General features: G+C 33.0%; 1 protein-coding gene across 1 annotated transcript in view; it reads left to right on the top strand.

Moving 5' to 3' along the window:
• PLCL1 (phospholipase C like 1 (inactive)) overlaps positions 1-26,420 on the top strand; it is a 423,749-nt gene that overhangs the window by 345,735 nt on the left and 51,594 nt on the right. The window contains exons 4-5 of the mRNA XM_051985927.1: positions 12,362-12,437; positions 13,288-13,397. Coding sequence (XP_051841887.1) covers positions 12,362-12,437; positions 13,288-13,397 — 186 coding nt within the window. The remainder of the gene's footprint in view (positions 1-12,361; positions 12,438-13,287; positions 13,398-26,420) is intronic.

Genomic DNA, 26,420 nt, shown 5'->3' with positions numbered 1-26,420 from the left:
CATAGGAGCAAACTTGGATTCTAGGGTACCATTCTAAGTATCTCCTTTTAAGTAAACATGGGATTATTCTTTTGGTCTGATCTTGTCCATAATAATAACATCAGAGACTATCAAATTTTTGCTAAAATACAGGTAAATTATAGCATTTCTTTGGTCTTTTCAAATAAACCTATTAGAAAAATAAATATAATTAGTCTGGCCTGGTCTGTTTTATATAACCTTTGGTGGTTCTTTTTGATCCTATTTTCTTTTTTCAAATGATCACAAAACCATTCCTTTATATATATTATATATTTTTCCAAAAAGTAGTGTAGCTTATCAGATTACTATTTCTTTCCTCTTTTGAAAATAGGGACCTCATTGTCCTCCTTCAGTCCTTTGGCACACCTCTTAATCTCTATGATGTCATTCACAGTGGCTCAGCAATAGCATCTGCCAGTATTTTTTTTTAATGGTCTAATAGTGACTTGAACTCAAGGGCACCTTAATGCTCTCTTATACTCTCTCTCACTTGTCTTTGGATTCAACTCCTTTCTAAGCCATTTTGTTCTATTCTTTTCCATCAGAAAATGATTCTTCTTAGTAGAGAAAATAACAAAATTAGAGTTGAGTAGATATATCCACTGTCTCTTGTCCATTATCATGGTCCTAACTGTCTTGGGAAGTGGTCTTATCCTTTCTTTGACTCTCCTCTTTCCCCTCTGGGGAGGTTTTCTGGATGCATGCCCTAGTAAGAGAGCAGAACTCTCTATTGCTATTGTCAGGGCAACAAATAGCTGCCTCATTAGCCCTCAGCAGTGAGTCACCAATCACTACTATTCATCTCTACTTCCTCTAACCCTTACCAGATGACTCTTGACAAAATCAATTTGACACTGTGTAATGGAGCTGATGAAAGCTCTTCAGAGTTGGCAAAAATTTCTATTGGATAACAGTATTACTTGAACATTGGGGACCTAAGAGATATTAGGAAACAAGCAAGCAAGGGCGATTCCATGTGGCAATTGGGTTTTAGTTTATAAGAAATATTATACTTACAAAAAATATTTCACTCAAAACAAATAAAGATTCAATATAACATATCTCCAAAGCAATAGTACAAAGAGGTTTTTCTTTAGTTCATGTCATATAAATATCTACTTTGCGATTTTTAAAATATCTGATATGTTTTGGATCCAAAAAGAATAAAATACATAACAAAATAAAGATTGACCTGTCTGTATTCATTAGGTGATGTAATGCACAAAAATGCTTTGCAAACCTTAAAGCACCATATTTGTCAGGATTTTTTTGCTAATGTTATGCAAAGAAAAACATTTATTTAATATTTTCTCATTTATTCCTAAACAAATTATGGAGCTAAAGTCTTATTTAATTCATGATTTCTAACCGGATAAAAATTAATTTAAAATCACACCTAAGAAATCTCATATTCAGTTAATGGATCACTGTTCCTTCTATATGGTTGAATGACCAGAGCCAAAGAACAGTGATGAATGAATTAGTGTCTTTCATGGGATTTTCTCCTTGATAGATTTCTGTTTAATCTTTTTGTCAATATTTTGAATAAAGTCCTAGGTGGCATGAATATCAAATGACAGAAAGTGGGGAGGATTGCTAATTGATATCATAATGAAGGTTCAAAGTACTCTTGACACATGAGGATGATAGATTGAATTGTTTAAGACAATCTTAATCGGGACAAATGAAAAGTGTTCTACTTTTGTCATAAAAGAGAGAAGCATGGTGATCTCATCCATGTGAAAAAACAAAACACCTGTGTATTTTTCACATACTGAAAGCCAAATATAATTTAATGTCAGGAAATGGAAGTAAAAAACAGAAACCTAGTTTTCAGGATGAGAAAATGATAGTTCTGTTATATTTAGCTCTGGACAGATAAGACTTGGAATTTCTATGATCAGTGTTGGTTGTCACATTTTATGAATGACATGGATAAGGTGAATATATCCAGAAGACATGGTGAAGGTACATGAAAGAACTGGGGGTGCTTAGCCTTGATAAAACAAAGTTTTTGATGGATTGTAGGGAGGAAAAGGAATAATTGGTGTAGTCAGTCAATGCTGGATTGTTATGTGGAAGAGGAATTAGGTTGGTCTTGAATGGTCTCAGAAAAAGCAACTAGGAACAATGTTTCAGAGATTAATGTTTTGGGTCAATATAAGGATAAACCTTCTTATTGGATAATGGATTGACCTGCTTGATATGACCTCACTAGAGGATTTCAAGCAAAGACAGATTATCCATTTGTCAATGAGATTGTAGGGGTGATTTCTGTTTAAGTATAAGGTAACTAGGTAAAAGCTAAGGCTTTTTTTTTTCTTATTGGTCCAGTTCTGAGATTCTCTGAAAATGACTCTGCAGTGGTCAGAAAGGATTTTTATGGCATAGGTAGGAATAAAGGTGACAATTTGTGGAATGAGTAAACTAATGAGTCTGGTGATATAAAAGAAGGCATTCCAAGAGAAAGCAAATACAATATAAGCAGTCATGGAGGCTGAAAATAATTATTTTCTGTTTCCTTGACTTTGTCTACTATGGAAAAGGGAACAATGTATTAATGAGTAGAGTTAAATAAAGTTGAACAATTAAAATAAAGCTCAGAATGTATAGAGCCTTAACAGCTGGTTCAAAAATGGGAGCTACTGAAGATTGTTGAACAAAGAAATGGTATTATGAAAGTGATGTCATATTATGTGCTTTTATGGTTTAAGCCCCTAGATTGACTATGCCATTATTCCAAGTTAAGTATAAATAAGAAGCAGCAGGTAAATATGGGAAAGATTTGGGAGATGAGATTGAAATCCCAAAGAACATTAGCAATTTAGAGAAATGGTCAGGAACAAATGAAATAAAATTTTGCAGGAACTTTAACAAAAAAGCTCCACTTAATAATCAGGTACACAGAGAAATGTTTACAAAATGTATGCATGGGTAATTTTTCAACATTGACCCTTGCAAAACCTTCTGTTCCAAAATTTCCCTTCTTTCTCTATCCCCTCCTCTAGATGGCAGGTAGTCCAATACATGTTAAATATGTTAAAATATATGTTAAATCCAATATATGTATACATATTTATACAATTATCTTGCTGCCCAAGAAAAATTGGATCAAGAAGAGAGAAAAAAAAACTGAGAAAGAAAACAAAATGCAAGCAAACAATAAAAGAAAGAGTAAAAATGCTATGTTGTGATCCACACTCAGTTCCCACAGTCCTCTCTCTGGATGTAGCTGACTCTCTTCATCACTGAACAACTGGAAGTGGTTTGAATCATCTCATTGTTGGAGAGAGCCACTTCCATCAGAATTGATCGTATAGTTTTGTTGCTGGGTATAATGATTTCCTGGTTCTGCTCATTTCACTCAGCATCAGTTCATGTCTCTCCAAGCTTCTCTAAAATTATCCTGTTGGTCATTTCTTACAGAACAATAATATTCCATAACATTCATATACCACAATTTATTCAGCCCTTCTCAATTAATGGGCATCCACTCAGTTTCCAGTTTCTTGTCACTACAAAAAGGGCTGCCACTAAGATGTTTGCACATATGGGTCCCTTTCCCTCCTTTAAGATCTCTTTGAGATATAAATCCAGTAGAAACATTGCTGGATCAAAGCGTATGCACAGTTTTATAGCCCTTTGGGTATAGTTCCAAATTGATCTTCAGAATGGTTGGATCCATTCATAGTTTCCCCAACAATGTATCAGTGTCTCAGTTTTCCCCCACCCCCTCCAACATTCCGCATTATCTTTCCCTGTCATGTTAGCCAATCTGACAGGTGTGTAGTGTCTTACTTAAGACTTACTTAAGACTTGTCTTAATTTGCATTTCTCTGATCAATAGTGATTTGGAACACCTTTTCATATGACTAGAAATAGTTTCAATTTCTTCATCTGAAAATTGTCTGTTAATATCCTTTGTCCATTTATCAGTTAGAGAATAGCTTGAATTCTTATAAATTTGAGTCAGTTCTCTATATATTTTAGAAATGAGGCCTTTATCAGAACCTTTGACTGTAAAAATATTTCCTGAACTGTTATCCTTCAAAGAAAGATATAGAATTTAAATTTGACCCATCCATATCTTAGGACATAAGAAATGCAAATTGCATACTCACTCCCTAACACACACACACAGAGTCACATACATACACACACACACACACACACACAGAAAAAGAGAGAGAGAGAGAGAGAGAGAATCAGTCTAAATAGTAATATGTGTAGGTAGGTGGCAAAGTAGTGACTCCAAAGTCTGGAAAAAGGAAGGCTCATTTTCATGACTTCAAATATAGCCTTAAACACAATATATAAAATTACTAGCTGTGTGACCCTGAGCAATTTTCTTAATCCTATTTACCTCAGTTTCCTCATCTGAAAAATGAGCTATAGAAGAAAGTGGCAAATTATTCCAGTATCTTTGCCAAGAAAACACAAAATGGGATCAAGGAGAGCTGGTCATAACTGAGATAACGAAACAACAAGGTGTCTTCCTATCTCTTCATTTGTGATTTCGTTTGTTTGTTTAGGGAACTGTGAGTGAAACTCTCTCTTTATCAGTGAAGATCAACATCTTTTACCATATGAACCTAGACAGTTGAGCAGTGAAAAGTAAAGTGATACCCAGAGTCTCAAAATCAGTATCACAGGCAGCAAGTGAACCCATATTTTTGACTTAAAATTGAGCTGTTATGCCGAGCTACCTTCTGTACAGATATGAGATATGGAATTAAGTACTATATAAAATTGTAGCTAAAAATTTTGGCATTAGAAGTGTGTTACTATTGGACAAAAATGATAAAGACATTTGGATTCCAAAAAAACACACATAACAATATTAATATGGGAAATAATCCCTTCTATATGAAATATAGCTGAAACCTGAACCAGAATATTTTATCCAATTTCAGATGATGTGGAGAACTTGAGAGGTAGAAGGAAAGAGGAGTGTAATGCAGATTGAAGAATTAAAGAATGACTCTACATAGAAAGGTGAAAGAAATGGGGGATATTTAATTCTAAGAAGGGAAATTTGAGAGTGTTTGTGTACCAGAAATTCATTAATAACAGTAAATTTAATTGCCCTCAGGGCAATCCAAAAGAAAACCGATTTGAAATGAAGCCATGGCTTCTTTCCAAAACAAGTTTAGAATAACTTTTTAAAAAGAGAATAGATTTACATTTGGCAGAAATCATTTAGTTATGGCTGTTTCCAAATAAAGACAGACAGACTAAGTGATACTTCAAGCTTCCTTTCCATAGAATCTCAGAATTTTTTAATTGCAAGTTACCTCAATAATCATCTGGATTATACGATCTTTAAAAGGAACCAACTTTAGTATATCCATTCAGGACATACTATAGTCTCAATATGCAATCTTCCAAAGAGGGAGATCCTACTCTGTCATGAAGCAGCCCATTTTACATACCTCAGCAGGTTTAATTTTTTAAGAAGTATTCTCTAATATCAGGCCAAAATTTGCCTCATTTCAACTTCTACATATTGCTTTTTACTTCTGATACAAAATAGAACATCCATTAAGTTAACTCTAACTCCAAGGCCATATTCATATGTTAGTTTTCTTGTGAGTAAAAAAAAAGATCAGTCAATAAAGATATATATATATATACACATACATACATATATATACACATACATATATATGTATATATGTCATTCACTGTGTTTCAGGTTTCAGACACTGTGTTAGGATCTGGAGAAACATACAGAAAAATGAGGCACTTTCTGTTCTCAAAGAAATTTGCATCTTGCCAGAAGGAAATTTGCATTATAGTATACAATGGAAGTAATATTGGGTTTGTAGTTCAAAAGACTTAGGTTATTTATATATATGTATACACACACATATATGTATGTATGTATAATGTCTCTACTACTAACTGATTGTATGACTTGAGATAAGTCACATAATTCAAGTCAACCTTTTTATTTTTAAAAATGTTTTTTCAATATATTTTTTAAAATAAAAGCACTATTAGGTATGCAATTTTGCTTTTCTAGGCCTCAGTTTCCTTTTCTCTAGAATCATATAGCAGGGCTTGATAATTGTTTCATCTAGCTTTTCATTCTGTGATTCCAAAAATTTACATGTTATTTGTTTGTCATATGGTTGAAACTTTGAGACATTCTTTGAGAAGAAATATTTCCCTTATCTATATTTCACCAAAACATGTCAGTTACTAACTCTTTTCAGAATAAGTCCTTTAAAAATTTGCTACAGAAAATCATAAAACATTTTTTAAAATATGATTGAAAACTTAACAAATAGTCCTTGAAATAAATGGCAATTTCAAAATTATAAATGTAGAAAATAATGAACAAATAAAAAGCTAGTTCTGGCTTTATGTTAGCCACTTTTAGAAGCTGCTGAAGGAATTCTAAGTGGAATAGTGATGAGAATATAGAATTTATCAGGAAAGAAATAGTTATTATATTTCTACTATGTGTCCACTATTGGGCTATATGCTTTATTAATATTACCCCATTTGATCTTCACAATAAACTTGATTAATCTCATTTTATAGCTGAGAAAATTGAGTAACACAGAGATTAAATAATTTCCTTAGTGTCACCCAGGTAGTAAATAACTGAAACAAGATATGAAGTCAAGTCTTTTTAAACTTCAAGCTCAGTGCTCTCTCTACTATGCCACTAGCTACTTGTAGGAAGAAATGAATTAAAACCCTTCTAATATGTGTAAACCTAGAAAAATCATTTAATTTCTTTTGGTTTTGTTTTCCTTATCTACAAAATGGAGATATTAATATCATCTACCTATTAAGATTATTGTAAGGATCAAAGAAGATAATGGCAAGCACTATATAAATATTAACTATTTGTTTTAAGTCATAAATATACAATATCATGATATGTTCCGTAGATATTTGAAAGTTAATATTTCTTTAAGTCTGCCTTTCATGGAGCAGGTGTCTGCATGTCTAAGAATAGGATTGTCAACTACCTTATTCTGGGCATTCTTAATATTTCAGTGGGTCTGTGATCTCATTGCTTAAATATTTTCTTCATTGATTCAAATTGCAATTCACATATGGCTGCCCTCTCTTTATTACTCTTGTCCATGTATTCTTATAAACCTAACACTGTATATCTTCACCTATAATTCTGGGGTCTTTTTCTTATTTTCTTAGTCTTTTTGAGGTAACAACAGATCTCAAAGACTCTCCATTAAATATTTCTCTCTTTCTCTACATAGTTAATTCATTTTTTTCTTCCTTGTCACATATTTTTACATCACTATTTTTTTCTTAGTAATTTATTATTTGTTATGCACTGCAGCCTACTCCTGCCCACCATATGCTTCTCCATTGCCCTCTAGGTGACCTCAACTAAAATTCTCTTGTGATTACAGTATTCCATGATTTATAGCAATAAACATTATCAGCAGATTATTGGTACAAAAATAATAAGATCCTTTCATTTTTAAAGGGAAGCTTTTCACTAAAAGAACTATGTCATTTTTCCAAAGATAATCCAAGATTCTACTTCCTGTGCAATCTTCACCCAGCACATTGTCTATTTTCAGAGTCTTTCCAAAACAAATCTAATGATGAACAAGATTGATGGATTGCCTATTCAGCTCAATGTAAACATTCTTCATCTTCTAAGTTTTTCTATCTCTCTCAAAACTGGATATAGTGCTCCAAAAGTGGTCAGATCATCAATGAGAATAGCCTAATTCTTCTGAGTGAGCATGGCTCTAATCCATGAGGCTCTACAATATTTTGAATGAACAGTTCCAGATTTTATACTTCTAATAGAAATACATCAATCATTAATAATGAGGCTCATTAGACATATAGATGTTTATATACCTCTTCTAATTAAATAAGAATCAAATACAAAATGGTCTTCATTGAAATGCTCAATCCAATCACTTACGCAGAAATAAGTGCCTTAAAGTCAATGTAGCAGAAATGTGTATACACACATACACATTCACAAAAAATATGTATATATATATATGTGTGTGTGTGTGTTCATTTAATTGTCAATATAATTCTCTGAGGTAGGTGATATAATTAAACTTATTTTATAAATGAAGAAATTGAAGCTAAGAGAGTTTGACTTGCCAAAATTCACATAGCTAGTAACAATTTATAGCAGATTTGAACTTAGAACTTAGTAATGTCACCTATCTGCATAAATGTTTATGTAAATGAATTTAACTGAATTTTAAAACAATATTTATAAACCCTTTTAATTTTCCATTCTCTAGGCTAATTGTCTCTAGTTCTTGCCATTCTTTTTGTAGTTTCAAGTTCTCATACTTTTCTGGTCACCTTTCTCTGGATGTACTTATTTGTCTATGTCATTCTGAATGTGACACCAAAAATTTATTTAATATTATGTGTATGTATATGTGTGTGTCTGTGTGTAAGTTTAGAGGGTTGATTTAAGTGTTTCCTTAGAATGTCTGCTATGTTGAAACAAAACTTATATTTAAGAAGTAAAATGTTACAAAATGTATGTTACCTAGAAGTGAAATTATTCTCCCTATGTGGTACGATTAACAAAGAGGACAATAGAATGATCAACTTATCCCAAACATTTTATTTGTTTGGTGCATTCAAAAATTGATTTAGCCTTTTCTATTAAGCATATTATGTTTGATTTGTGTTGATACTGCAAGCAAAATCCTATTTTTTCCCATCCTAACATGTTATAAAGTAGTGCTTTCCCAATTTGATATTCATGAAGATCTTGCATAAGGCTTTAACATTTACCTCTATTAACTCTTGTCAGATTTAGTCCTCTCTTCATGCTTGCCAAGGTATTTTTAGATACCCAGTTTGTCATCTACCCCATTTTCAATCCCGTCTAGTTTCATGTCACTAACAAATTTGATAAGCAAGTCATTCAAGCAAGCAAGTCTTTGATAAGATGCCCCAAAAAGAGCCCCAGGGTACTCACTAAGCTACTCTTTCCAGCCTGGCATCATTCCATTTATAAATGATTTTTGGATTTAGTTCTTAATCAGGGCACATCTACCAATCTATACAATTATCCAGCCTAAATTTATCCATTTTGTTAGTGTGATGGTCTTTTTAAAATATAACTTTAATGTATATTAGCATATTAAGTATAGAACTTTTTTTTAATAACTTTTTATTGATAGAACGCATGCCAGGGTAATTTTTTACAGCATTATCCCTTGCATTCACTTCTGTTACGATTTTTCCCCTCCCTCCCTCCACCCTTTCCCCCAGATGGCAAGAGTCCTTTACATGTTGAATGGGTTGCAGTATATCCTAGATGCAATATATGTGTGCAGAACCGAACAGTTTTCTTGTTGCACAGGGAGAATTGAATTCAGAAGGTATAAATAACCCAGGAAGAAAAACAAGAATGCAAGCAGTTTATATTCATTTCCCAGTGTTCTTTCTCTGGGTGTAGCTGCTTCAGTCCATCTTTGATCAATTAGGGCTCTCTTTATCGAAGAGATCCACTTCCATCAGAATACATCCTCAAACAGTATCGTTGTTGAGGTATATAATGATCTCCTGGTTCTGCTCATTTCACTCAGCATCAGTTCATATAAGTCTCGCCAGTCTTCTCTGTGTTCATCCTGCTGGTCATTCCTTACAGAACAATAATATTCCATAACATTCATATACCACAATTTACTCAACCATTCTCCAATTGATGGACATCCTTTCATTTTCCAGCTTCTAGCCACTACAAACAGGGCTACCACAAACATTTTGGCACATACAGGTCCCTTTCCTTTCTTTAGTATCTCTTTGGGGTATAAGCCCAGTAGAAACACTGCTGGATCAAAGGGTATGCACAGTTTGATAACTTTTTGAGCATAGTTCCAAATTGCTCTCCAGAATGGCTGGATGTGTAGAACTTTTTTTTTAATCAATCAATCTAATCACCTAATGAAAAAAGGAAATGAGATCAATTTGGTATGACATTTTTAGTGATATTACCTTCTATTAATCACCATTTTGAATGTTCAAAATCTTTTAATTTAATACCTAAAAGTGATGCCAAGTTTATAATTTTCTGTTTGTAGTAGGTAACAGGATTTATGCTTAAATGTCACCATCAGTTGTCCAATGTCAGAATTCTGGAGCTTCTCCTTTTTACTCAGATTGTTACCATTTTTTGGCATTGGACAAATATATTTTAGATCTTATGGAGCAGTGTTATTAGCACATTATGATCTGAAATGATTAAAAAAGATAGAGAAAAGTATGAAAATCTTGGTATGCAATAGGAACCAAAATCCTAAGTTCAAATTTGGCCAGGATGTCTGAAACATGACACTGTCTCCTCAGATATTAAGAATCAGGTTTTTCTAGACTGCTAAAACATTAACTATGATCCAGAAACAGTAAGGGATGATTTATATCAAAGAAGACCTAAGTTACATCCAAATTATTCCTTTTAACTAAAAGTTAATGACTTTTGGAATTGTGGTTTTAGAAGACCAGTGTTTCTAAAGTTCTGAAAGAAGTCAGGGAGACTTATTGCAAAATTTTAAATGAACAATGCTTAGAGATTATCGGAACAGTGTAGAAATGAGTGGTACAGTGGATATGACACTGGATTTGGAGTCAGGAACACTCATCTTCCCGAGTTCAAATCTAGCCTTAAATCCCTAGTAGCTATGTGACTGGGAAAATCACTTAGTTGTATTTACCTCAGTTTCTTCATCTGTAAAATGAGCTGAAGAAGGAAATGGTAAACCACTCCAATGCCCATGTTAAGAAATTAGTTGGGAATCAAGAAAACTCTAGTTGGAGTTAGAAAGAATTGGTTGGACACGACTGAACAACAAAAAGAGATTATTAACTTTAATTCAGTAATCTTATCCTTAAGAGTTCCCCCCCCCACCCCCTGCAAATACTCTGGAATTTAATTTATCTGGGCCAAGAGATTTACTGTAACTTAGAAAAAGTGTTAATAATAACCCTGCCACTTATACCTTTGATCCTATCTCTTCCAGTTTCCTAAGAAAAGACTAAGAATTTTTATTGACATTTATTTTGCAACTCAGCAGTAACCAAAATCATTGTGCTCCTTCACAGTTCTAGAAACATGGCTTTATTTTTGCTTCCAGTCTTACCCTCTAAGCTCCTTATTAGCTCCCTAGTGCCCTCAGAATAGAGTCTAAACATCTCAGATTGTGCCTTGCATGAAATCTCACAATTTGGCTCCATTTCCTCTATCCTACTGTCTCTCCCACCATTTTGGAACTTCAAGTCATTCCTTTAATCAGACATGTTTCTTTACTATCTCTTAATGTGACATATTTGTTCCCTTCTTGCTGTTTTTTAAACTGTTTCCTCTTCCTTAAAAAACAAACAAAAAAGTCTTCTTTCTTTTTCTTTCTCCAAATTCTACTGTTTTTTGAGTTTTAATTCTGCTTGTTCCATAAAATGTTCTTTGTGAATTGTCAACCTATCCTGATCTCTTTCTTTCCACAGCTATATTATCAGTCAATGGGACTGTGAAGGTTAAATGAGATAGTGAATGTATAGGACTTTGCAAATATTAAAGTACTATGTAAATGCCAATTATTTATTATAATATAATATATTATACAATTATAATATATTAATCATTACATATTATATAATTTATACGTATATTATATTGTTGTATAATTTATATATTATCTAATTATAATATATCATAATTATTGTTGTTGTGTTTATTATTAGTGTACAGTTACTCTATATCCCCCGTCTGCTGCTGATTTCACTCATTAAGCCTTCTTTTACACTCCTGCTGAGTTCAAGCAATGTTTACATAGCAATATAGGGGTGTGTTGGCAAATGTTTAACAATTAAGATCTCCAAAAAAGCTTGCACCCACACTTTTAGTTTAATCTGAATTAACTCTTTCTTAAGCCTAGAGAACAAAACAATAAATCAAGCCCTGTCTTGTAGTGTCTAATTGATCACACTGAAAATAGAACAGTTGGAGGTTAGAATTGACTCCAGCTTACCCCTGAATAGTAAAGAATCCACCATTTATTTACCATATACTAAGCACTGTTTAGCACAAAAGGACAAAAAAATGAAGTCTATAATGGAAGACAAATTTACAAATATTGGCACATATAGAATAACTATTTAAAAATAAATATAAAATAAATATTAGGCCATGAAGTAAAATGTAGATAGATATTGGTTATTAGACAAATATTTTATACTTAATCATAATAACTTTGATTAACATACCCATATATATATAGCATATACGTACAAATACATGCTTTACCTCTAAAATCTAGTTTAATGATGCTGAGCAATAATTTCTTTTATTTTTGTTTTGTGACAGATGATTCAAGAAAGCAAATTTCTTATTGAAACGGCAGATACCATCCATGATAAGATTATTCAATGTCAAAAAGCAGGTAATTATATGATTTTCTCTTTGTATTTTGTAGAATAAAAGTGATAGTAACACTAACTTTGAATGGACTTTTAATGCATAGCTGTGAGCTCAGTAGGGTTCTCGAATTGGCCATATTTTAATTGTTATGCTCAGAATAGTTAGGTTTGTACTTTATTGATTAATTAGTCTTTGCTTAGGACCAAAGAATTCTTAAACCCATTGGTCTTCCTGGGGATGTAGGGCTTTCAAAAATTATCTGAAGTGTTGAGGCATCTGATCTTGTCTCTGCATTCTTAGGAATCTAAGTACTACACTAGAGAAACAGTAGCTGGGCTTTCCACAAATTCCTTTAGCTGACCCTTGGATGGCATCTTTCTTTGATTTATTCACATCAATCATAGTTAGGGACCATTTGGCACTGTATGGGCCGAGGGACTCTATTTTCAAGTTAGTTATTTGCCGAGGCTCACCTAATAAAAAAAAGCATGGATGAGTTATACTAGACAATGTTGAAAATACTAACATTGATAAAGTAGTAGGGTCACTGAAGTATGAATGACATCATAAGAAAAACAGGAAGCTGAATGCTTCTGGCTGACAATCCTTGGTTTTATTCCCTAGGCAGGGATTAATAATTATAGCTCATTGACTTTCATTATTTATATATTATTACACTCTTATAATTTTGCCTAATATGTGCCCAATATGTGTACTCTGAACAAGAAATTATTGGCAGGGATGTACAAAATAAATGGAAGGGATTTTTTAGAGGCAAGGAAAAAATATGATTTTTTCCCCCACAATTCATATATTATTCCTTATTATGGAGAATCATATTTTCTAAAGTCTGTTATTTTTTACTTTCAAAGGGATGGAATTCCATGAGGAACTTCATAATCTTGGGGCAAAAGAAGGTTTGAAAGGAAGAAAACTCAATAAGGCAATTGAGAGTTTTGCATGGAACATTACAGTACTGAAGGTAAATGGAAAATACAGCTTACCCTTTGAATTTTCCCATTGTCCACTCTATTCTCACAATATGCTCAAGGGCTTCTCAGCTGTGGACAATGATTTAGGTTCCTTAGAGTTATTTGTGGGCATATTGCCTAGTTCATTCTCTGTGGGAGGCATGGGAACATGCAGATTGAAATCAATAAACATTTTACCATAATAGGGCAACTAAATTTGCACATAAGGCAGAGGGTTACAGATATATGATACCAGATTCCATTCTCCATTGGTTGGGTATGTTCTTTAGTTGAACATTGTAGAAATTAATAGGGTCTCCATGTATTTGCCGTCAGCAGAATATGACTAAGGGAAGTTGCTACAAATTACAGAAGACAAACTGCAGTGTTTGCTGAGGCATCAAGAACTGTATAGTCTTTATAATAATCACCCTACCCTCTCATGCCCTATCATACACTCTCTTCTTGTTAGGGAATTGTTTAGGAAACCAGTTTGTTTCTTTATATTTGTTAGATTGTTAGTAAAAGGGACAGAGATGTAGATTCAAGAAGACCTGAGTTTTAATGTGACCTCAGCCACTTATTAGCCCTTAATCTCTTTCAGCCTCAGCTTCCTTCTCTGTAAAAGGAAAATGATAATCATTATTAGTTTAAATTATAGTTTAATTTTGGAGTAATACAGTAAAAGTGCCACTTTTATATTTTTAGCTCTGGTCAGCCCAGTTCTGAAATGTTGTTCAGTTCTGGTCATCATGTTTTAGAAATGACATTTAGAAGATTAAGGCCATCCAAAAGATGGCAACTAGAATGTTTAAGGTCTTCAAGATCATTCCTTATGGTAGGTAGTTAAAGGAAGTCAGGATGCTTAGGTTAGAGAAGACAAGCCTTGGGGAATGAGGGTAGGGGTGGGAGTGAGAAATGATAGATTTCTTCAAAAACTATAAATATGATCCTGGAGTAGAGGATACTTAAGACTTGTCTGTTCTGCCACAAAGAAAGAATTAGAGCAGTGGGTAGAATTTATAAAAAGAAAAAAAAAACAGGTTTGATGTTAGGAAAGCCTTCCTAAAAGTTATAGCTATCTTAATGAGGCATGGGGAAGTTTAGGCAGGAGTTTTCGTATTGTGGAATATTTAATTGATGTGTGTGTGTTGTGGAAGAAATAGGTAGAGTTAGATGATTGTTCTAAAATTTTGTGGTTCTTTAATCTACCAAATTAGAGATTATTTAGGCACTAATAAACTTGACTATGGCTTATTTTGGTAAGCCGTGGGCTGGATGTGCATACGTACCCACTTATATACAAAACTCAAATGCTTACTTAGCCTTGTGCATGCTTATACAATATATATATATTTGAAAGGGAAGATCTTAAGAAATCTTGCTACATTAGTTTGCACATGACAGTGAGGGGAGCTGTGGTTTGATCTATGACAATGTTACTAAGTGGATCCCAAAATATATTAAAAATTCTTTTGTATGAATATATATGTGAAACAAAATATGCTGATTTTGATGTTAACATTATTAGTGGACCCCAATATATATTTTAAAAATTCTTTTTGTAGGTATACATAATATATATATATATATATATATTGGAAAAAATATGCTGATCTTGATATTTTAAGAGAGCTGTGCTGACACAGTGATTTTCTATGAATACAAATGTGACTAAAAACAATAGGGATTCATCAACTAACTAGTCTTGATCCAGTGGCTATATATATGTTTTTATTGAGAATGACAGATTAAACTAATTTGATAAATTTGTGGAAATATAAGGAATTTAAGTGAAATAAGTTTGGAAAAGGAGAGAATAGAATCTAGAAATATTTTTAATATATAAACTTCTACATTTTTTTGCAAATTCAAAAATAATCTTTTAAATTTTTTAATGGTATTTTATTGTTTTCACCATTCACCTTCGCAAAACCTTGTGTTCCTATATACTTCTCTCCTTGCCTAAGATGACAGGAAAAGGTGATGATGAATGTTGGTGGGGATGTGGTAAAACTGAGACATTAAAACATTATTAGTGGAGTTGTAGCCTGATTCAACCATTCTGGAGAGCAATACGGAACTATGCCCAAAGGGCTATCAAACTGTGCATACCTTTTGATCCGACAATGTCTCTACTGGGCTTGTATCCCAAAGAGGGAATAATAAAGGGGAAAATACTTACATAAGCAAAAATGTTTGTAGCAGCTCTTTTTGTAGTGGCAGGAACTGGAAACTGAGTGGATGCCCATCAGTTAGAGAATGGCTGAATAAATTATGGTATATGAATGTTATGGAATATTATTGTTCTATAAGAAACGATCAGCAGGATGATTTCAGAAAGACCTGGAGAGACTTACATGAAGTGAAGCTAAGTGAAGTGAGCAAAACCAGGAGATTATTGTACACAGCAGCAATAAGATTATATGATGATCAATTCAGATGGATGTAGCTCTTTTCAACAGTGAGGTGATTCAGGCCAATTCCAATACTGATCAGCATGAAAATTTTAACTTGCTGTTTTTTTAACATTGGATTGGCTTGCTCCTCTCTAGGCATCTTAATGAGCATTCTGCTCTCAGAGGCTTAGCATTTAGATACTTTATTTGTTATTAATTAGCTTTAGACCCACTACAACTCAAAATTCCTGAGTTTAAAAGATCTACCTACTTCAAGTCCTTGTCATTCACAGTTCTTCAATATATAATATTACTGTTATTGTGTATAACATTCTCTTGATCCTGCTCACTTCACTTTGCGTTCATTCATGGATATCTTTCTAGGTTTCGCTGAAGTTACTCTGCAAGCCATGTATGTTTTGTAACTCTTGATTGTGACTTCTTGTAAATTCTCTGCAAGGATTTTGTTCAATATGCCCTATAACTTAACATTCAATGGTACCAGTAAGCACATGAACTGGTCACAACTTGATCTTGTTATGTGATCATTTTTTAAAAATTATATTCCTCTCTGATAATATATCCTTTGAATCAGTGTGTTGCCATATAATTGTATCTACTGTGTTCTTCTCCATTCAACTTTAATTCTTCATAAATGTGATATTCCATAACTGATCTGGGCCCAGAATTGAAAAAGAGGAGGATTTTAGGCTAGATTGTCACAGAGAAATTGGGCAGAGCCTTTAATGACCCTAAATTTCTTTCTGAAGCAATGGTCTGTCTTTTGTTGTTTTGATGTTTTGTTTTATTTGCAACAGCATTCATCCAGTGATACACACATCAAGGCTGTGAGTCATTATTTATAAAAGATTATGGTTTTAAAATATCATGATAGCCATACACATAGTTTCATAAGGAAAATGACAGACAAAAAAAGAACAAAGAAGAAAATACACTTCCTCATAAAATCTTATGTGTTATTGAAATTAACTATGAAATTGCAGGGATGTGGGACTTTGATAACTCCAGTCCTCTTGTATTGATATCTATCTATCTATCAATCTATATCTATATATAAAATTATCTCTCCAAAACTTTAAAGATGGTCTTTGAGATTTTTAGTATCCAGAAAATCAATCGTAACCAATTTTATTATGAGCCTCTCAATTCAATAACATTTATTAAGTGTCTACTCTGTGCCAGGTACTATACTAAATCCTGGAGACAAAAAGAAAGCAATGAAATAGTCTTTTCTCTCAAGGAGCTTGTATTCTACTTAGGAAGGGAGAAAGGAACAATATGTACATAAAACAAGATAATATAAAATATATACAACATAAATAAATAAGTGATTTGAGATGGGAAGTACTACTAACTAGATGATTTAGAAAGGTCCTGATATAGTACATAATTTTTAAACTGAGTCTTAGAGGGACTTGGAGAATTGAAAATGAGGAGGGCAAGCACTCCAAATCTTAAAGATAATTTAATTTGGTTAGTCCATCTTTAGTCCTGGATAATTTCTTTTGATACCTTAATATTTTGATAGATTTGTGATCTCATCAATATGGGTATTCTCTTTAATGATGCAAATTGAACTCCAACCAATCCCTTTCCTTCTTTGAAACCCTTGTCCATGTTCTCTTGGAATATCTCTACCAGCGATCCACCTAGTGTGATTGGATCTTTTCTCTTTATCTCTTGGCACACTGGGTATATTATATGGACTCCTCATTAGTTAACCTTAACTCAACAGTTTGCTTCAAATATGTTTATGCCTTCAAGCCATAGAATATACAGTCACTGAAGAAGTTGAGGGTCAACCAAAAATCAAGGGAGAGGCAAATGATAGACATAAATAAGCTGCCCCTGAGAACTGTGCAAAAAAAAAAAAAAAAAGATGCAAAGAATGTAATATTAGAGATATAGGGTTAGAAAAGAAGGTGCACCAGTTATATGTTGCAAATGAAGAATTACTGGTTGTTGTTGATACACTTTAAAAATATCCTGACTTGTATTATTCTCAAATACCTCTTCTTTAGGATTCTGGGACAGAATTGTAATCTTTTATACCTTAATTGAAAAATAGATTAGTTTTATTGTTATGCCATTATTAGAAAGAAATATCTCTTATTTTTCCAGTTTTAGATAATTTTTGCAAAGGCAATATTAAAATCTCTGAGAAATTGTATGTATTAAAAAAAAAAAACCTGACTCAATATAAGGCACAATTGTACTTCAGAATGCCGTTTTGGAACTTTTCCCCTTATGCAAAAAGAAATTAAGCAGTTTAAAAATAAATCTCTTTCTAGAAGCCATTCTAATTCAATATTCTCTTGGATTCTAATTCCATGCTATCTTTGGTCTACACATAGACTTTTAGGTTGTCACTTACACAGAAAAACCTTTTCTCAACATCTCATCCTTTCTCATGTTGGGAACAGAGAGCTTGAAAATGCTATTAAAGTGGAAAGAAGGACCCAGAGACTGATTGTTTCAATAATTAGTGGTAAAATAGTGCAAAATTATTGCTCTTTCTCCATGAGATTATATCCATATGTGTAAGACCATCAACAATAAAAAAAAGTAGAGTTAGCCTGAATCCCCACCATCTCCTTCTCTACTCTAACATGCAATGACTTCCTATAACTTCTAGGTGTAAACGAGATGCAGTTTGTAATTCAAAGCCTTCCATCTACTAGTTCCCGCTTATCTTTAGTCTTTTTACACATACTCTTTGATCCAGTTATGCAGACATTTTCTCTGGCTGTCCCTAATAATTGCTTTTTCCTCCTCTTCTACTTTACTTTCCACTTTCTTTATATCCTAACAAAAATCCAACCTTCTATTGGAAGCCTTCCCTAATTCCTTCTAGTGAGTTCCCTCTTTTAATCATTTCCTGTTTATCCTGTACATAAATTACTTTATATATATTTGTTTGCATTTTGTTTTCCCAATTAGATTGTAAGCTCCTTGAGGCAGAGACTGTCACCTCTTTTTGTATTCTCAGTACTTAACATGGCACAATAATTATAAAAAATAATTATTGAATTATTTATCGAGCTTAATTTAATTTATTGAGTTATATAATTAACATTGACCCAAACATTCAAATTCAATCTTGACAATTCACCTGTAGTGCTTTTCAGACATTTATGTAACCCTGGACAAGTCACTTAATTTCTGTTTTAGTTTCCTCAATTGTAAAATGGAGACAATAATAACACTCACTTCCCAAGATTGTTGTGAAGATCAAATGGTATAGTATTGTGAATCATTTACCACAATGCTTGGCCCTTAATAGAACTTAATACATAGTCATATCTATCTCCTCATTTTTATAGTACTTAAAAATGCTGAATTGTTCTGATAATGGATTTGTTCACAAAGATCTAGGAGGGGCTATGAACCTCTAAAGAAAGCAGTTCTATAAATTTCTTTGATTATCCATGCCATCTGTGTTTGGTGTAAGGAGGAGCTAAATTGTCTGAGGCCAAATCTGAATTTAAGTCCTCCTGTGCTTTCTAGATGCTTAGGTAAGAGAAAAGAAAGAGTTTCATCTCTATTAGTCAGTGTAGATCCAGAGAACCCAGACTTACAAGAAAGAGAGCGGAATATCAAAAATATAAAAGAATATAGAAAATTTCTTTGCTTTTCTTAATGTATTTGAATGAATTTCTTTACTTAAAAATTGAATCTTCTTAGTTAGATGTAGCACTGATCTGATATTAATCAAAAGGAAAAAGGCTCATAAAAATTGTAGGATGGTTTAAAAAAAATTAGAGAGATGAAAAAAATGCTTGTTTGCCCACTTTTTTTTTAATTAGCCTCACAGATTTAAGCAAGGTATAAATGTATCAAAATAAACATGAGATCTTCTCTGTGTTTTTCCACATGATAATGATTATCAATTATTCAGCAATAATTTATTTAGCATATATTCTATGCTATGAGGGATACAAAAGATGGAAAAGAAAAAAAAAACAGTTCCTGACTTCAGGGAGCTTACATTTCTTTTTTATTAAAAAATTGTATTTTATTTTTCCAAATATTCAAAGATAGTTTTCAACATTCACCTTTGCAAAACTTCGTGTTCTAAATTTTTCTCCCTCTCTCTCCATCTATTTCCCAAGACAGTAAGTAATCTGATGTAATTTAAACATGTGTAATTTTTTAAAAACACATTTCCATATTCATCATGCTGCTCAAGAAAAATCAGATCAAAAGGAAAAAAACACACACACACACAAAAAACAAACAAGCAAACCAACAACAACAAAGGTGAAAACATTGTGCTTTGATCCACATTCTATTTCCATAATTTTCTGTCTGGATGTGAATGGTACTTTCCATTACAAGTAGTTAGGAATTGCCCTTATTTATCTCATTGTTGAAAAGAGCCAAGTTCGTCACAGTTGATCATTTGTACACAGTAATAATGTTCTCTAGATTCTGCTCACTTCATTTAGCATCATTTCAGTTAAATCTTTCCAGGCTTTTTTGAAATCAGTCTGAAGCTTAAATTTCTAATGGGGCAGACAACATGTAAATAATTAGGTACATACCAGATATAGAGACAGTAAGTCAAGATAATTGGAATTATTAACAGTTGGGGGGAAAGGGCTGGAAAGGATGGAATTGAGAAAGGCTTCTGATAGAAAGTGGGATTTGAATTAAGAGTTGAAGAAAACCAGGAAAACCAGGTGTGGGAATGCAGAGCTTGTGGGGATGACAAAAGTAAAAACAGAGAAGGGAGATGGAATGTTATATTAGCAGAACCACAGGGAGATCAGTGTAGCTGCATTGTAGAAGTCAATTTTTATTCTCCCTCTCGTTCCTATCCCGTATCCATTTCTTGCTAGGTTTAGGATATGCTCTGACAAGAACCATTCTCTCCATCTCATTTTGTAGTATACATATATTACATACTGAAGTGATTCAGACACCCATACCTATTTCATTCACACATTAGCAGATTCATCCATCTATCTTTTCTTAATGATGTTCTTCAGGAACAGGTTTATTCTGATTGCTAGCATGATTTTACATCTAACTTAAATCTCTCCTATTTTAAAAGACCTTTGCTGAGAGAAAGTCTACAACTTCCCTTGTTTATTCCTTTTAGGGAAACGGGAATTAAATTTAGAAGAGACTCTGGGGACTTGAAAGGTTTTGAACATCTACTCTCAGCCTTAGAGATAAAGAAATTAAATTATGCCTAAGACAATATGCTATATTCACCCCTCTAGAATGAAATTGACTTAAGGTGTTTTTATCTATAACATGATGCCAAAAATACTGAGAACAGTATTCTAGAGAGACTCTGGAATAAGTTTTTCTGGCTCATTCTTTTCTATGCTTATAAGGGGCTCAAGATGTCATCATCATTAAATTTTAGTGGCCTTGACAGATGACATCCATTTTTAGGAGGCTAGGAAAGATTTTAAGTACAAATGGAAAAATAATAATGGGGAATATATTTTTGGAGTTTTTATTATGAAGGGAAAAAAAAGAAGGAAGGTATTTACTAGAGAATGAAGTAAGGGATGGTAAAAAAAATGAATTTAGATTTTATTTGTGAGTTTTGATGATAATTGGATAAATGGAATTTATATAGTATAGATGGCATTCCTCAGCAGTAGTTTCTTATATGGAATGATTCTTGACGAAAATTCTTTTTCCATAATTTGCTATTTTTTGGTGTGTAAAATAAAAAATTATTCTCATTTGACATATATTTAGCATATAGATGAAATGTCTTTTTCTAATTCTTCTTATGTACTTCAATATTATCATGATAATCAATATCTCAATCAATCACTTGATTATTATTTCTTAAGTAATCGCTATATTCCAGGAACTTAGGCTTGGTACTGTAGATACAAATAAAAAAAATGAAACAATCCCTACTTGGAACAAACTTATTTTCTAATGGGAGGGGCAAGTACATATATAAATTTATACAATATAATTAGAAAAAATGCAAATATATACAAAATAGTAAAATACAAAGGAATTTGTGAGATAGGGTGTTAATATTTGGCAGGTGGGAGGGAGACAAAGAGGAAAATCAGGAAAGGTTCAAGTCAGAGGTGTATTTTTTCTTTTAGGTAATTCGGGTGAGGTAATTTGCCCAGGACCACATAGTCAGTAAGTATCTGAGGTTGTATTTGAACACAGGTTCTCCTGACTTTTGGTTGGTGCTATATCAATTGCACCAGCTAGTTGTCCCTAAAAATTGCTTCTTAATAGGAAGACAGGGAATTCTCTGAGGTAGTTATTCCACAAGGTCAGTGCAAAGAAATGGATTATTCTGTGTAAGAAGCACAGAAGGCTAATGTAGTTGGATAACAGAATAAAGTAGGGAGTAATGCTAAGTGATACTGAAACAGTAAATCAAGACCCAATTGTGTATGTACCATCTCTTCCATTTCTATTCTATATCTTGGTTATTTTTTTTTTAACTTTCACTTCATTTTAATACTTCTCTTCTAAAATTTCAATTCCTCTGTCAATCAATAAATATTTATTAAGTACTTACTATGTGCCAGGCACATTGTTGAGCAAAAGAGATACAAAAAGGCAAAACACAGATCCTACCATTAAGGAGTTTACAATCTAATTTAGGAGACCAACATGCAAGCAGATATATACAAAGCAAAATGTATACAGGATAATCATGAAATAATTATCAGAGGGAAGGCACTAGAATTGAAAAGAGTTGGGGAAGGTTTTTTGGTAGAAAGTGGATTTTAAGTTGAGACTTCAAGGAAACCAGGGAGCTCAGTAATTGGAACAGAAGTGAAAGAACATTTCAAAGAAAATGCCTGACATTAAGATGTGGAGTGCTTTGTTCATGGAATAGCCAGTAGGCCTGTGTCACTGGATCTAAGAATAAGGGAATAAATTGTAAGAAAACTGGAAAGGTCTCAACAAACACATTTTTAAGACTTAGGCACTGTAGGAATGAATAATTCCTGACATAAAGGAATATTTATTCTAATGAAAGGAATATTTATTCTATATGAAAATACATAATATATGTATACAATAAAATGTTTTAATTGTGATTATAAAGAGCTTTCTTATTAGGTAGCACTGATATAGTGGAAAAAGTATTGGGTTGGAAGTCCAAAAGTTGGAGATCAAATTTTGCCTCTTTTTATGTGTTAAGTCCTCTCCTTAAATCACTAAACCTTCCTAGCATTGCAGTGTTCTCTTCTATATAGTGAAGGGATCATGCTAGATGTCTCCTAAATTTTCAGCCTTCTGCTGGCAGGCATTAAATAATCTCTTTTCCCTTCTCTTGCATTTAACATACATGGGAAACTGAGACAAATAGAGAAGAAGGGATGGGACATTCATAATATTGGATAGGTAGTAAATAGTAGATCTGGGATTCTACCAAAGTTCTCTAGCTACAAAATCAACTAATCAATCAGTCAACATTTATTAAGTGCTTATTATATGCCAGGCACTATGCCAAGTGCTAAGGTTACAAAAAGAGGCAGAAAATAGCCTCAATCCTCAAGAAGCTTATAGTTTAATGGAAATGTCTATGTGGTGCAACCTCTTAATCTCATCATCCCTTTAGCTTCCCAACAGATTTCCAAAGATATCAAATGTCTTATCTCATCCAGAGTTCACTTGGCTTCCCACTATTCAGGGCTCTCTGGGAATCAAATATTCATTCCTTATTGGATGACAAGAGAAAGAAGAATGGAGACTGAGAAAAGCTGATTGTTATACACTATGTGTATTCTTTTCAAATTCTTGAAACAATATCATGTAAATAAAACTTGATATGTGCAAAATAACTGAACTGGTATAACAGATCTGATACCAGATTAAGGTCAGGAAGACATGAGCTGGTATCCCACCCCTAATACCTATCATATTATCTAATTATATAACCATAATGGTTGTGGTCCTTTATTTTCAAAGAGGACTAAAATGACATCACCATATTAGGGTAAAATTATTATCTTCAACTATGGCTGATCAGCTTGGAATGCTCTGCCACAGATCAGACACAAATATGAACATTTGGGATGGACTGTCTAACTTTGTACATCTCATGTTTTTTCTGAGCTAAATCAATTCTGCTTTGCTCTCAGGGCATACCAGGCTGGACAGTCCTATGCCAGTGTCCCTTGTCAAACAATCAATTCTAGAGATTTTAAAGAATACCTTGAAAATGTCCTTGTATCACTTTTTCTGACCCCCTTCAAAGTGCTTGCCCTGTGTGAATTCTCTATAAAACAGTATTTTTGGCAAGCGTACATTTGGCATTCACTTACATTGGCAGTATACTTTCCAGGATGTACACATTGATAATGAGTTTGACACACACATTGCCAGAGCTAGCTCAGTTTTTGGGAGGCACTGAAGGAAAGTATGGGAGAGAAAAAATTAGAACTGCCTACCAAACTGAAGATGTACAGAGCTATTGATCTCATTGTGTGCCTATGAAACCTGTTCAGTATACTCACACCATATCAGAAATTGAATCACTTCCATTTGAATTGTTTTAAGAAGATTCTGAATATGATTTGGCAGGATAAGGTACCAGACACTGAGGTTCGTTCTCAAATTAAATTGCCAAGCATTCCAACTCCATTGCAAAAAGCACGGTTTGGTTGGGCAGGCAACATGTGAGCGTGGAAAACTCCCTTAATGTCTCTGACCTTCAGTTTTTTTTTTTTTTTATCTGTAAGATCAGGAGAATGATATTTATGCTATGAGACTTACTGGATTATTATGTGACTTAAATAGATGTGAAGTTTTGTGAACTTTAAACTATTAGGAAGAAAGACAGATAGCAGATGCATCTTAGATACATCAGACCGTGTGATCCTAGTCCCTTAATCTTTTGGAATTTCTGACAACTCTCTACTGTTAAAAGTTGTAGAAAATTTGTTAATCTTCACAGGCAAAAGGAATTGTTTTTTCACCAGAAGTTCCTTATAAGGATGACATCACAAAGCAATATATAAATAAATATTCCAATAATATTAATAATAATAATAGCTATATAATGCTTATTATGTGCCAGGCACCAAGCCTGAGAAATTTATAATTTAAAATTTACAATAAAAAACTATGTCCCAATGCTAACATTTTGAAAAGGGATCTTTCTCCTCCTCAATTTCATCGTTACTATGTTGTTGTTCTGAGTCATGTCTGACTCTGTGACCCTATCTGGAGTTTTCTTGACAAAGATACTAGAGTAGTTTGTCATTTTTTTTTTTTTCAGCTCACTTTAGAGATAAGGAAATGGAGACAAACAGGGTTAAGTGACTTGCCAAGGATTGGACAGTTAGTGTCTGAGGCCAGATTTGAACTCAGGTCTTCCTGATTCCAGTCCTGGCACTTGATCCATTGTATCACCTAGCTGCCCCCATCACAACTGTGCTCTCTTTATAACCCCCCATTCTTGCTTTACAACTCTTTTCTCCTCCATTTGGGACAGAAAGATGAGAAGATTAGGATGAAAGCTTTCAGCCTTCTTTGAAAAATGCAAAAATTCCTTTCTCTAGGAAAATTTTCCTAATACTGAACTAGTTTTTAAAATAATATTTTCATAAATTTCATTTTAATACAATGAGTTTCCATTTTACTACTGTGTATTTTATTTTATAAATCTAAAAACATTATTTTGAGAAGGGGTCCATAGGCTTTACCAGAATTCCAAGAGGATCATGATACAAAAGGTTTATTAACAATACAAAGGAGTGAAAAGGTAGGATTTCTTTTATTAAAGCTTTTTATTTTCAAAACATATGCATAGATGATTTTCTCTAAATATATCATCATGTCCTCTACAAAGTAATAGTTTTATTTTATTTCCTCATTGCCTATTCTAATTCCTTTAACTTCTTTTTCTTTTCTTATTTCTAAAGCCAACATTTCTGGTACAGTAGAATAATAATGGTGATAAAGGACATACTTGTTTCATCCCTGATCTTATTGGGACTGTATCCAGCTTCTCTTCATTACAAATAATGTTTGCTGTAGGTTTGAGATAGGTACTGCTTATTATTTTAAGGAAAGCTCCCTTTATCCCTATGCTCTCTAGTGTTTTTAATAGGAATAGGTGCTGTATTTTGTCAAAAGTTTTCTGCATTTTTGAGATTATCATATGATTTCTATTGGTTTTATTATTGATATGGTTGATTATGATAATAGTTTTTCTGATATTGAATTACCCCTGCACTCCTGGTATAAATTATCCTGTTGATAAATTGCTATAAGCTCTTTGTTAATATCTTATTTAAAAATTTTGCATCAATATTCATTAGGGAGATTGGTCTATAATTTTCTTTCTCTGTTTTGGCCCTTCCTGGTTTAGGTATCAGTACCATATTTGTGTCATTAAAGGAATTTGGCAGTGCTCCTTCTTTACCTTCTTTCTTTCAAATAGTTTGCATAATATTGGAATTAACTGTTTTTTAAATGTTTGGTAGAATTCACTTGTGATTCCATCTGGTTCTGGAGATTTTTTTCTTAGAATGTTCATTAATGACTTGTTCAATTTTTCATTCTAAAATGGGAGTATTTAAATGCTTTGTTTCCTCTTCCATTAACCTGAGCAATTTACATTTTTGTAAATATTCATTTTTTTTCAGTTAGATT

Source organism: Antechinus flavipes, chromosome 3, assembly GCF_016432865.1.
Source record: "Antechinus flavipes isolate AdamAnt ecotype Samford, QLD, Australia chromosome 3, AdamAnt_v2, whole genome shotgun sequence".
In the NCBI taxonomy this organism is placed as follows: Eukaryota; Metazoa; Chordata; class Mammalia; order Dasyuromorphia; family Dasyuridae; genus Antechinus; species Antechinus flavipes.
The sequence above is the reverse complement of the archived record's forward strand: the minus strand, read 5'-3'. Positions and strand labels throughout refer to the sequence as shown.